This window comes from Chanodichthys erythropterus, chromosome 12 (genome assembly GCF_024489055.1).
Source record: "Chanodichthys erythropterus isolate Z2021 chromosome 12, ASM2448905v1, whole genome shotgun sequence".
Lineage (NCBI taxonomy): Eukaryota > Metazoa > Chordata > Actinopteri > Cypriniformes > Xenocyprididae > Chanodichthys > Chanodichthys erythropterus.
Genome location: NC_090232.1, coordinates 818,613 through 832,388, shown reverse-complemented (window position 1 = coordinate 832,388; position 13,776 = coordinate 818,613). Strand labels below are relative to the sequence as shown.

Sequence of the window (13,776 nt, the reverse complement as noted above, 5' to 3'; positions counted from 1 at the left end):
AACTCTCAGACTGTTGCATTCTGGGAGCTGCTGTTTTCATCAGTCAGGATTGAAACACACACAGACTGTAAGTCATTATTTATTTATTAACCTCAAACCCTGATGCATAAAAATAATGAAACATTCGCTACAAAAGAGCAGAAACCAGCAAACACGGCACTGGAGTCACATGACCCAATGACAAGTCACTGACCAAACAACTCACCACAATAAAGAAAGGCGCGTTCACGCCATGTCGTAATTACCGTAACTGTAAAAAGCCTGTGTGATTACAACATGTAAACAGGTGATTTTCTGAGAGCTGTGGCTTGTACCACCTGACCACTGCAGACGTCCGGTGTGTGACGTCACTGTACAGCGAGATATTGACTGTGATTATGACATGGTGTGAACGCAGCAGAGCTCCAATGCAGATCAAACCCAGTGTGCTTCTTCATCATCATCATCATCATCATCAACGCACTGATGGACACGTCGTGTCATTCTGATGATGATGAAGCACTTCAAACAGCGAAGAGTTTCTCATAAACGTCCAGAAAAGCACATCAGACTCAATCATTCATGTTCAACAGGCACAGTCCAGTTTCCCTTTTCACTCCAACAACAAACTGACCAGTGTGTGTGTGAGAGTGGAGGATCATGGGTAATGCACCAGCGGCTCTATACAGGCTTCATGATCCGAGACACAACTACAACAACAACATCAATTATTTATATCAGGTGTCATTTAATGCCAGTGTCTCTCACACTCACACTCACACACACACACACACACACACACACACACAGGTTTTTATTCTGAGCTAATGATATTGTGTATCCTCACACACACCCTCAGAGAGTTTCTGCATGTTTATATTTGGAATAAAATGGTTTAGTTTGTTTATTGATGTATTTGACGGTGACGGCTGTGCTTATAACGCAGACACCTGAACACACACACACACACACGATGAGAACATTTACTACACACACTTATGTAAATGAGGTGATGTCTTAAACTCATATTGTTTTTACATGAAGCCAATTAAAATGACTGCAGACAGGAAACGATCACGAGGTTCATTCGTTAACATCAACTAACTACAGCATTTATTCATCTCAACATTTACTAATTATTAATATCGAGAGTTGCATCAGTTAATTCACTGTGAACTAACGTACATTTTCATAAACTAACATTAACAAAGATTCAGAAATGAATCGCTCATTATTAACGTGTTAATTAATGTCAACAAATGAACCCGACACCGAAAACATTGAACATTTTTAGAATAAAAAGAACATTATAATAATAATAATAATAATAAAATGCATTATTTCTGCATGATTTGTATCACCGAGGACGAGTGAAGGTTTGTCCAGTTTGGCTGATCAGTTATTTGTAGTCTCACTCGTGACCTCTGACCTAAAACAATCATTATTTACACAGATTCATTAATATAACGGCTTTAGAGGAACAAACAGGAGATGAGTTGATGAGACACAGATGACAGTCGACTAGACACACACACACACACACACACACCGGTGACCCCTGACCTTGACCTTTGACCTCACAGCAAAGAAGAACAGAATGAACCAGCTCTCTCACACACACACACACACTCTCGCTCAGTCCAGTGCGTCCAGCAGCAGCCGCTCTGAAGCAGGCGATCACAGCACAGACGCAGGAGGATGATGATGATGATGATGATCAGATGGTCTGGTATCCGGCGTGTGTCCTCTTCCTGCCGATCAGATACGCGATGAGGACGATCAGCACCAGACCAGCCAGAGCCGCTCCAACGATGATGGGAATGAGCATGTTCTCCTGATCCACACGACACTGCTCCGCTGCGCACACACACACACACACAGTTTTGTGACATTGACTCGGTCACATCATTTGCAGTGCTTCATGGGAGAGGGCGGAGCTTAAAGGGACAGTTCACCCAAAAATGAAAATTTCAGACGAACACAATCGGAGATATATTTACAAATCTTCTGGTTCTGTCAAGCTTTATAATGGCAGTGAATGAGATTTTGAAGGCCAAAAAAGCGCATCCATCCATCCTAACAGTAATCCATACGACTCCCGTGGGATACTAAAGACCTTCTGGAGTGAAGCGATGGGTTTGTCTGAGAAAAATATCCACATTTATAACTTTACAAACCAAATATTCCAGAATATTTTACATATATCTCAGATTGTGTCTGCTTGCAGAGTCACAGTGCTTCACTCTTTAGGAATCAAACCTACAGCGATCTGATCACATGACCGCTGGTCAGTACCTGCAGAGAACTTGTTAGCAGTGACGTTGAAGGGCTGCAGCTGCAGTCTGAAGGTGTTGATGGAGAAGGCGGGCACTACGGCGAGCGTCTGCTCCGCGCTGCACATGTACGAGCGGCCCACGCTGCACTGCAGGAAGTCCAGAGAGCCGTTGCTCGCCACGAACCGATCTGCAGGAACCAAACCATCAGAAGAACATCAGAACCCCTGACTGAAACCACCGCACCAGAGTCTGGACTGAACTCATTTACCCGTCATGTCGGACCAGAAGGCGGAGACGCTCACGGCGCTCAGATGAAACTTCTGCGTGGTCGAGTTCTGCAGCGACACACGGAACATGATCAGAGGGAGGAAGAGTCACGTGACATTACGACACAGGAAACAGAGAGAGTCTGACCAGCGTGAAGGTGAAGGTGAGGTTGGTCAGATCCTCGGCCAGCGTCAGGGTGGCCACCGTGACCCCGCACGACCCCGAGGCCGTCGTTCTGTTGGGCTGCAGGTTCATGACCTCGCTGACGGTCTGTGGAGGGAACGGATCAAATGTCAGCGGCGGGAAACAGTGACCTCAGCAGGAAGTGAGCGTGTGTGTGTGTGTGTGGTTGTCACCTGGTTGCGAGACTTTGAGAAGTGCGTGACGTTGAGCTGCAGCCCCATCAGCGCCAGCAGGCAGACGGTGCCGTTGCCGTTGGTGATGGTGTAGTTGCCGCGCTCCGGGGTGGGTGACGGGGCGGCCGTGGTTTTGGGCGATTGTGTCGGGGCGACGGTTGTAACCGTCTGATCAGCACTGCAAACACTCTCTAGATGACAAACACACAAGATTTATTTCTACAGCGCTTCAACAGTACAGATCGATAAAGGATTCGTTCACTTTCAAATTAAAATTCCCTGATAATTTACTCTAAATGCTCCTCTTAAACTAGTGAACTAGACTCTGCTAAGTGTATTACTGCCCTCCACAGGTCAAAGTTTGAACTAATTGTTATATACTTGCACTAGCATATTGAATATGACAATTAGTTCAAACTTTGACCTGTAGAGGGCAGTAATACTCTTAGCAGTGTCTACACTGCTGGAATTCAAATAGAGAAGAAGAAGAGAGCTAGCTCAAGATGAGCATTTATGGTTAAAACATTTATTTATTTATTTATTTATTAGAAAATGAGCGATGGTTTCTCTAGATGAGACTCTTATTCCTCGTCTGGGATCATGTAGAGCTCTTTGAAGCTGCACTGAAACTGACATTTGGACCTTCAACCCGTTGAACCCCAGTGAAGTCCACTATATGGAGAAAAATCCTGGAATGTTTTCCTTCATTTCTTTTCCACTGAAGAAAGAACGACATGAACATCTCGGATGACATGGAGGAGAGTAAATTATCTGGACATTTTCATTCTGAACTGAACTAATGCTTTACTGGTGCAAACGTCAAACATGAGACACATTCAGATTCTGCTCTACAGACGTTTCTTTGTAATCGTTTGTGAAATTTACCAGCAATTTCAGCGTAAAACACCATTTTTCAGTGCAGTCTTTATTCACTGATAAACATTCAGCAGGTTCTGAGGGGGTGAAGATTTATCAGGGCTCGACAGTAAGCACTGCTGATGGCCCGGGGCCAGTGTGGACGACGCTCAGGACAGCAGACGGAACGGGCCAGTGCGATATAGATCCTCTATGATATCATAATTGTTGATTTAATGATCTGATATTATTGATTATGTCCCTCACTTTACAAAAACCAAACAAAAACACACACACTGAGTGAACACATACTCTATACGTGTAGTTTAGACTAGTGCACATGGATATTTAGAGTGTACGCTTTCACTGCGTGATTTAGTCTAGTAAAATGCCCCAGAATTCAAGATAAGGGGCAAAAATTACCCTGCATCTCTTTTATATTTATATCATTTCATATAGTTAACCAATATTACACAAAGAGTGACGTTTTTCTATAAATATTATCATGATTACAAATGTGATATTCATTTTATTCAGCGTACAGTTTAATGAACAAGAACTTAATATCAAGTGGCTTACAATTAAATCGTCTGTTTCGCTTTATTTCGCCAGTGAAAATAGTTCCAAAGTCCACAGAATTGTTTTGCGTCTCTGAGCAACACTTCCTGAATGAATCAGCCGCTTGAATGAATCGGTTGAATCTCAATGACTCGCTCATTAACAGTGATTCGCTGCCGCCTACTGGCGGGTTTAATTTCACATTTAAAGTGTCTTTTCATTTTTTAAATAATCTCAAATCACAGTATTTAACATATATTTTCAACATTAAAAACATGTTTATGCATCTGTAACTGCTCTCGACTGATGAACTTTAATAATGTTTAATATATAGTTACACATTAGATTCACCTGAAAATCTCCTGTTTAAACCTTCATGAAAAACTTGAAAAGCACCATTTATTTAATTTATATGTTTGTTCTGTTGTATTTATTTGTGCTATTACTCGTAATTTGATTATTTGTTAGTATTTTATTACTTTCTGTTTATTTGTCTAACAATATTTAAAATATAAATTAATGTAGTAGCTTTTGGTGTCATAACCCTATTTATTAAGGTTAAATGTAACAAAGAAAACAAAAACAATAACTATGCTTATTTATAGGCCCATTTTCTTGTCTTTTACTTTTATTAAGTTTTTGTGGCGGGCCGGGCCAGTAGAAAGAATCCTTAGTGTTGAGCCCTGTTTATGCACTCGACTGTGTGCATCACATGACTCACTCCAGCTCTGAGCATCAGATTACCCAGCAGCCCTCATCAGCACTCACAAGTGACACACAATTCAGAGAAGAACAAACGGTTTAATAACCTGCTCAACCGGTTCAGTTCAAAAGGATGATTCACTCAGATGTGGGAGGAGTCTGAGGATCACATGATGCTGGGAAATGCCCCTGACCTTCAATGTTTGAAACTCCGTACCGTCTTTGCTGAGGTTTGCCGAGGTCATGTACGCCTCCATGCGAACATTGGCGAAGGTGACGTTCACTCCTGCGTCCAGACTGACGGAGGCGGAGCTCAGACACCTGTAGGTGCTGTTCATCCGCGCAGAGATCTGCGACACGTTCGCCATCACGGACACGACTCCTGCGGCAGAGACACACGTGAGCGGCGCTCGTCTATGACAGAGTGTGTGTGTGTGAGAGAGACTGACCTGTGCTGGAGGATTGTGGGAAGGTGCTGGTGTCACTGAGGTTGTACTGCAGGCTCATGCTGGCCACCCTGTACAGACGCCCGTCGCTGGAGAACACCAGAGAGAACATGTGACCCGCTCCGAACGACAGCAGCAGCTCTGGAGGAACACCGGCGGCGCCGCAGGAGCTTCCGTTAGCCACCGCTGCTGAGGACGGCAGAGCGAACGCCGCCACGCTCTACACACACACACACACACACACACACTCGTCACAAACACACTCATTGAAAACTAAAATGATGTTTTTTTTCATGACTAATATGACAAAAACTAAAAAAGACATTTGACACAGGACTAAAACTAAGAAAAAAAAACATCTGACAGTTAACACTAGACATGTGACATCATAACTGCATGTGTGTGTGTTTGAACTAGCATTTTGATAGCTAACAAATTTAAGGCGATTGTTTTTTGTTCATTTATCACGAATCTCTCACTACATGACTCCACTGTAAAGTTCCTCCTGTATGCAGATGATCTCCAACAGAAGAGGGTCGACAGCAGAACCTGGACATCCTGCATCGGTTCTGTCAGACCTGGACCCTGACTCTTAACCCTCGTGCGCTCTTCGTTTGGGAAGTACACTCAGGGTCTCCAGAGGTCCAGGCAACAAAATCTAATTTTGTAACAAAATAATTGCTTTTTTTTTTAAAAACAAATGTAATTTTATTCAGTTTATTAATGTTTTTCTTCATAATTGTGCAGTTTTTTGAGGATTGATCATATTTCTTAAATTTATATAAATAAATAAAATATTTCGTTGAATAGGTTTATATACAAAAACAGCTTTTTATGTAAAATTCACTTTATAAAGACCCACATTTCTAACGTTCATTCATGGGGATAACGGATAATTTGACATGGTTTAGTGTGAGATTTTTGCCCATCTTTTGGAAAATGCAGTTTTAAAAGTAAAAAATGAACTCTTTATCCAGCAGATGGCAGCAGAGCTCCACTATTTGCTGTTTGACTGACTGAAAGACATCTTTACACAAGTATTTTCAGCTGGATTCATGTCTAAATATTATCAAATCACAATTATGACAATAAAAGCTACTCTTTGTCAAAGTTTAGGATTTTTTTTGTAATAAGATAAAATCAGTTTTTCAATATTGTTACATTATGATGAGATCCCACATAGAAAATGGACAAAATTCATCCAACATTTTTTGAAAAACTGATTTTTCAAAACAGAAAAAAAATGCTAAACTTTGACAAAAAGTAGCTTTTATTGTCATAATTGTGATTTGATAATATTTAGATATGAATCCAGCTGAAAATACTTGTGTAAAGATGAAAAAAAAAGTAATCATTTTTTACTTTTAAAAATCTCACACTAAACCATGTCAGATTATCCATGTGATCCCCATGAATGAAAGTTAGAAATGTGGGTCTTTTATAAAGTGAATTTATATTAAAAGCTGTTTTTGTATAATTTTTTTTTAATTTATTTATATAAATTTAAAATATATGATAAATCCTCCAAAAACTGCACAAACATGAAGTAAAAACATTAATAAACAGTAAAATTACATTTGCTTTTTTTTTTTAATAAAAACTAATTTAGTAACAAAATATTTTTTTGTTGCCTGAGGTCTCTGGAGACCCTGAGTGTGACTTTATTTCTTACACTAACATAAAAACAAGATATCACTCCAATTTTTTTTATTATTTGTAGATCTAGAAAAAGTTAACAACTGTACAAAGTTTCATGTCACTAGGACAAAGAGAATTTTTTCAACTCTGCTTATATGTGGTCAGTATCAATATAGTTTCGTTCTGGCATTGATTGTCCTCGTAGACAGGAGGACTCCAGCCTGAGATGGATTGTAGTTTACAGCAGGGGTTTCTCACGCCGTTCTTCACAGCGGTGTTTGTCATGAGGGCCACAGCAACTACAAAAGCTGAGATGGCAGATTGTGTTCACCCAGAGTTAAGAGCGAGTCGGAGTTAAAATTCATAGCATTGCAAGTCCATGAGCGATTGAGTAATGCACAAGGAATAATAAGAACGTGAACACTTTTTACAGTTTATATATTGTGTTTTGCGTTTTTCAGAATGTCCCACAATGCAGGAAACGCTCCAGTGTGAGAGCATGATGGGATTCATTATGTACCAGGTGCCTCAGGAAATGACCGTTTACTTGAGAGATCGCCATTGTGAACATTGATGGTACCATACGGTGGGCACGCCTTTTTGTTTTAGCATTTAAAAGACAAATTACAATATTACAAACATTATTAAAGGGTTAGTCCACCCCAAAATTAATATTCTGTCATTAATTACTCTCCCTCATGTCGTTCCACACCCGTAAGACCTTCGATAATCTTCAGAACACAAATTAAGATATTTTTGATGAAATCCGATGGCTCAGTGAGGCCTGAGCTATGACATTTCCTCTCTCAAGATCCATTAATGTACTAAAAACATATTTAAATCAGTTCATGTGAGTACAGTGGTTCAATATTAATATTATAAAGTATATTAAATATTTTTGGTGCGCCAAAAAAACAAAATAACGACTTATTTAGTGATGGCCGATTTCAAAACACTGCTTCAGGAAGCTTCGGAGCGTTATGAATCAGCGTATTGAATCATGATTCAGATCTCGTGTCAAACTGCCAAACTGCTGAAATCACGTGACTTTGGTCATCCGAACCACTGATTCGACACAAAAGATTCATAACGCTCCGAAGCTTCCTGAAGCAGTGTTTTGAAATCGGCCATCACTAAATAAGTCGTTATTTTGTTTCGCACCAAAAATATTCTCGTCGCTTTATAATGTTAATATTGAACCACTGTACTCACATGAACTGATTTAAATATGTTTTTAGTACATTAATGGATCTTGAGAGAGGAAATGTCATTGCTCAGGCCTCACTGAGCCATCGGATTTCATCAAAAATATCTTAATTTGTGTTCTGAAGATTAACAAAGGTCTTACGGGTGTGGAACGACATGAGGGTGAGTAATTAATGACAGAATTTTCATTTTTGGGTGAACTAACCCTTTAAGACATTTGTTTTTTTGTAATTAATGTGTTTTTGGTGCACAGAATGGGACGTTCATTGTTGACTCAACTATCGACGGCGAGACGTTAGGATATGTCGTGGCTGTGACTCCTGAGAGCCTGACACTGAGCACCTGTGCAAGCCTTCAATGGGAACTTCACTGCGACAACGTTCAGGTAGAGGCGACAAATGTGCATCTTATTTAGATGATAAGATCATAAGTGCTGAAAATATAAATGTTCTAATGGTATTATTTTTGTTCTGTTACAGCTGCACTGTATTATCAATTATACAGGTAAGGCATCAAAATAAATCTCCTGGTCTACAAGACACCTTAGGACCCCCTAGAGGGAACAGCAATGTTAATTCCGGCTTGTGATTCATCCAGCACATCACGCGAAATGCCGGGCTGGAGGAATCACAAGGCGGAATTCAAATGGCTGGGAGAAATATCAACAACCTCAGATATGCAGATGATACTTAAAGAGCCAGAGGATGAGATGGTAAATATGAATTTGAGCAGACTCAAGGAGATCGTGCAACTGGATAATTGCTGTAATCGTGGGGAGTGTGTTTGTCACCATCTACCGTTGCTACCGTTTGGTTAATTTGGAAAAAACAAAGTGTGTAAGAAAGTAAGTGTCTGTGTTGTTGTACATGCTAGTGATTTTACTATATATACACTGATGTGGCTCAATAGGTCATGTTACACAATAAGCAATAAAAAGCACATTACCAGTTATATTTAGTTTTGCAGAATGTGTAATATTATTTGTCTTATATTCTTTCTGTAATATTTGATATAACCGTTTTTCCAATTTGTTCACTAGGTCCACGTACACTCTTCCAGATGAAGACGGGATTCATTCATGATCCTCATGTCACACTGTGGGATCTCAGAGAGAGAGAGAGAGAGAGTGTGTGTGTGTGTTGTGTTGTGTTGTGTTGTGTTGTGTTGTGTTGTGTTGTGTTGTGTGTGTGTGTGTGTGTGTTGTGTTGTGTTGTGTTGTGTTGTGTTGTGTTGTGTTGTGTTGTGTTGTGTGTGTGTGTGTGTGTGTGTGTGTATGTGTGTGTGTGTGTGTGTGTGTGTTTTACCGTTCCATTAGTGGTGTTGTAGGAGATGCTGAAGGAGGCGTCGAGTTCTGCTTTAATGCAGGTGGAGTTTCCTTCGGTCACCTCAAACGTCACCGCATGAGCCGCAAACACACACCCTGAAACACAAACACACACCTTCATCATCATCATCACTGGACCTGAATGAGGCGTGACCCTCAGTGTCCACCAGAGAGCGCCGTCACACTGATAAACCATCATTCACTGTGATCACGTCAGAGCTTTGTCCCGTTTTTTTCCCCAAATTCCCTGTTTGTGTTTTAATTTTTCTGGATTTAATGGCTGTTTTAAAGGCTAAATTAAATTTGAATCATCAAAAACACATCTACTCAATTTAATTCTTAAAACTTTGACAATTTACTGATCAGTTTTACAATGGTAAATATTTCATTGATGATTTGTCAACACAATATATACAATGATTTTACCTCAAAATCTAACATTTTCACAATTTTTTTGCTGTTTCTGTGAACTGCAGTGATCATTTGCTTCTTTTTTCTGTAGCTTTCGGCAGTTTTTAAATATATCCCTCAGGTTTTGTGTCAAAGCTATTTGTGCAGTCAATCACAAAGCTGTTTTGGATGTGTTTTGTGTGTCTTTCGCTGCATTCATGCTGCAAACCAATGCTGCCGCTACCCACAGTCCTAACGGTCGACGGTGACGTCACGTGCTGCACAACAGAGGTTTACCGGTTCAATTAAAACATGGACGAAAATAATGTTATGAGAAAAACATTCTATTGAATAACAGTAAAATATTTCTATAGTTTTTGAGTTTATTTACTTTTATACCCTTTGTGCAAATGAGAAAGACCCCAAAAGAAGGTTGTGTCAGATTTCACTCACTTCCAGGTACAAATTTATCCTTCAAACGCGGTTCAGATAAACGGTGTGTGTTTCATTCATGATTCTGCTGAAAACTGATGTTTAAACTGTAAATAATCATGTGAAGAGGAACTCTTGAGAAATCCCAGCATGACCGAGAGAGCTTGAGAAATCATGAAGTGTCTTACCACACACACACACACACTCTCACACTCTCACACTCTCTCACACACACACACACTCGCACTACTTCACTGTGGCGATTGGGGGTTTTGGTTTTTTGCTCAAGGACACCTCAGTCATTTCCTGCTGGTTGATTGAGAATCAAACCCACAACCTTCAGGTTACCATTCTGAGTCTCTAACCATTGGGCCACGACAATCTGCAGACACACAGAGACTGAATCACCTGATCATCAGAGCGATTCTCTACAGCAGCTCATCACGAGAGATCACACACACACACACACACGATGAACAACAACAACACAACGGCCGCACAGGAACAATAGCGCTGACTGCCGTCCAGATCGTTCTGGAGTCACATGATGATGGAGTGAGGAACACACTCTGATAATCTGCTTGCATTCTCTTCAATAACAGTGTTGATGCGAGTAACTCCCGCAGGTCACATGACTGACCGCAGCGGGCGAGTGTGAAGAGAGAGAAGAACACATGAGGTCTGAGCAGGAGGTCGAGGCTCTGCTGGTGAACAGGTTCAGAGACGCTCAAGAGATGCAGGATAGTAATAATGCCACAGCGCGTCTTTATCCAATCAGAGAAGAACATGTGAGCAAAGTTTGGCTTTAGGGACATCTGCAGTTAATAAATCACTATATAACTGCAAAATGTTCAAAAATCACAATAATATATTGTGGCGTAAGAATCGGGATAATATCATATTGTGGGGATTCACACACGTATTCAAAAGTGGCACGACTGTAATTTCAAATATTTAATTATATCATATCGGATATTTTAGTGGGTAAAAACGTGTAATGGGCTGTAAGAGCGTTCTTTAGATCTTCAGCATTAATATAAGCCGACTCGAACACTTCCGGTGAGAGTCATGTGATGGTGTGTTCAGTAGTTTATAATCAGAATATAGTCACTTAAATAGTCAGGCACAGCATTAATTTACTTATTCAAACGTAAGACGGCATAAAAAATAAATAAATAAAGACATACTTCAGTGTTCCTCCTCGGCTAAATTCAATTCGACCATCAGTTTTCACACTTTTATGTGAAAAAAAGCTTCAAAAATTAAATATTTATTGTGCACTTTAGTTAGATTAATTGAATAAATTGTGAATCATTGATCTTGTGCTGCTCTGACTGACAGCTGCTGTGATTATAAAGAGAGAGCAGCGCTCGCTTTCTGTCATTCATTCACAAGAAAAGTTATTGTTTTTCATGAGATTCTGTGAGTATTTCATACTTCACATTGACAAAAACCTAGTTATTTTATAATGTTTAATATTTAATCAAAAACTAAGTGAAAAACGATTAGAGGAAGTGGCTGATATATGCACAAATAAATGCTACTTTGCCGCCACCTGCTGGTTAAAGTGGTAATTATTGTCTTTTTTATTTTAAAATTAGTGTTTTCTATCAAATGTTGAATTTCCTACATTTTTAAACGTTTGGTTTTGCAGTGGAGAATCTCAGAAGGATGAACAAATAATGTTTGTGGTCATCACATTAAAATGACATTTGAAGTGCTGAAGTGTGTCTAATTACAGACACTGCCTTTTTAAACGATCCCAAGAGCTTCGTCTTTATTGCAATCAATAAAACTGGTTTATTGGCAAATTAGGTAACTGCATTAAAATATGAATACATTAAAACTTCAACCATTGATCGATGTACAGCAACTACAGAATGAACAGATAACAGTTCACCGGAAATGCCCGAGCTTAACCAGGAAGTAACCGTGCATTTAGTCCATTAGACCTCAAGTTTAGCGGTTCTGGAAGTATTTTTCCAGTAGAGATTTTAATAATCCATAAACTAAAGCAACCAGCGATGAGGTGAATCACAGCATTAAAATCTTTGATTTGAAGCAAAAAAGTGCTTGAAAAAAAATAAAAAATACAAGAACTGCTTTAATGAACGAAAGAACTACAATCCCATGATGCACTGCCAATGACAATCACATTTAAAATGATGCAAGAATATAAAACTATTGATTTAAAGAGTGTATATTGAAACAATATTTTTACGTATGAATTACTTGTTTTGGTGCGATTTGCTTCACAATTCTGATTGGTGGAGATTACTCTGCAGAATCATGGGTAATGTAGTTTTCCTCCAAAAACTTTGCCTGACAAATTGATTATTTAAAAAAATAAGTTAAAATAATGCAGACTGATCGATTAACAATCTCGTAGCTCACAGTAGGTCTGTCTTTAATGGTTTATGGTCCCCGATCAGTCACGTGTCATCTAAAGATCAGCTGATCGGCTGTTTCGGTCTTCACCAGCCTAGCGACTGACATTGATCTGAATCGGAATGAGCTTCAGGTCAGTTCAGTTCAGAAGGGTGTGAATCCAGTATTATTGTAAGCGAGCTTATTGTTCTGATCACGTGACGCCAACCGCGACAACTGAAGTGAAATTTAGTTCTTTAATATAAATGAATAAATAAACTGAAATGAAAGCGCAAAATGGCGAATAAGAGAACAGACTCATCACACTGACCATATAACTAGTTTAATCAAACACATGAACCAGAGTCAGTCAGTCAGAGTCTCGTACTAACGCGCGCGAACGATAGTTTGACGTCGATGTCACTCTGTCGTGTTTAGAGCAGTTTATGATGTTTAATGGCGAGTTTAGCGGAGTTATAGAGACTCACCCATCAGTAGAGTCCAGCAGACACCTGCAGCACACTGTTTCTCCATCATGTCCCTCGTATTGACGTCCGGCAGGAGAAGCGGTAAACTGCGCGCACTAAACACTGCGTACTGAGCACGAGCCGCGCGGGTCCGAGAGTTATGAGTGATTTTATCAGATCATAAACGGAGCTGTGCAGTTTCTCCAGCGTCTGGCAGCAGATTCACTGTGTCATGAGGCAGAATGTTCCAGTCATGTGATGTGAGCGCTGTAGCCCCGCCCCCCATGAGTCACGTGAGGGCGCTCACACTGCTGCGCGTTTACAGTCTTTATGAAATAAACACCGGCGACATTCACCGTGACTGCGCGCGTTTACTGTGAAATAATAAATAGTGATAAAGTGTTCAATGCAGCTGGTCACGTGCTGTTAAGGTGTTTATAATATCATAAATTATAAATAAAATAAGAAATACATTTGATTAAAATGTATTAAAATAAAAACAATACTATATAT

The 13,776-nt window shown here is 39.9% G+C and overlaps 1 protein-coding gene across 1 annotated transcript; it reads right to left on the bottom strand.

Moving 5' to 3' along the window:
- Nucleotides 1-79: 79 nt before the first annotated feature.
- Nucleotides 80-13,505, bottom strand: lamp1a (lysosomal associated membrane protein 1a). Its single transcript, XM_067403000.1, has 9 exons — nucleotides 13,285-13,505; nucleotides 9,588-9,703; nucleotides 5,443-5,659; nucleotides 5,211-5,375; nucleotides 2,879-3,069; nucleotides 2,670-2,792; nucleotides 2,524-2,590; nucleotides 2,275-2,442; nucleotides 80-1,836 (listed from the first exon to the last, which is right to left on the bottom strand). The coding sequence occupies exons 1-9, from the start codon at nucleotides 13,331-13,333 to the stop codon at nucleotides 1,697-1,699; spliced, it is 1,236 nt and encodes a 411-aa protein (XP_067259101.1). The 5' UTR covers nucleotides 13,334-13,505; the 3' UTR covers nucleotides 80-1,696.
- Between the last annotated feature and the right edge of the window lie 271 nt (nucleotides 13,506-13,776).

Coding starts and splice junctions, on each gene's coding strand:
- lamp1a (XM_067403000.1), bottom strand. CDS start 13,333: ATGATGGAGAAACAGTGTGCTGCAGGTGTCTGCTGGACTCTACTGATG. Junction 2,793..2,878: donor TCTCAAAGTCTCGCAACCAG/GTGACAACCACA, acceptor TTCCCTCCACAG/ACCGTCAGCGAGGTCATGAA. Junction 1,837..2,274: donor TGCTAACAAGTTCTCTGCAG/GTACTGACCAGC, acceptor GTGTGTGCGCAG/CGGAGCAGTGTCGTGTGGAT.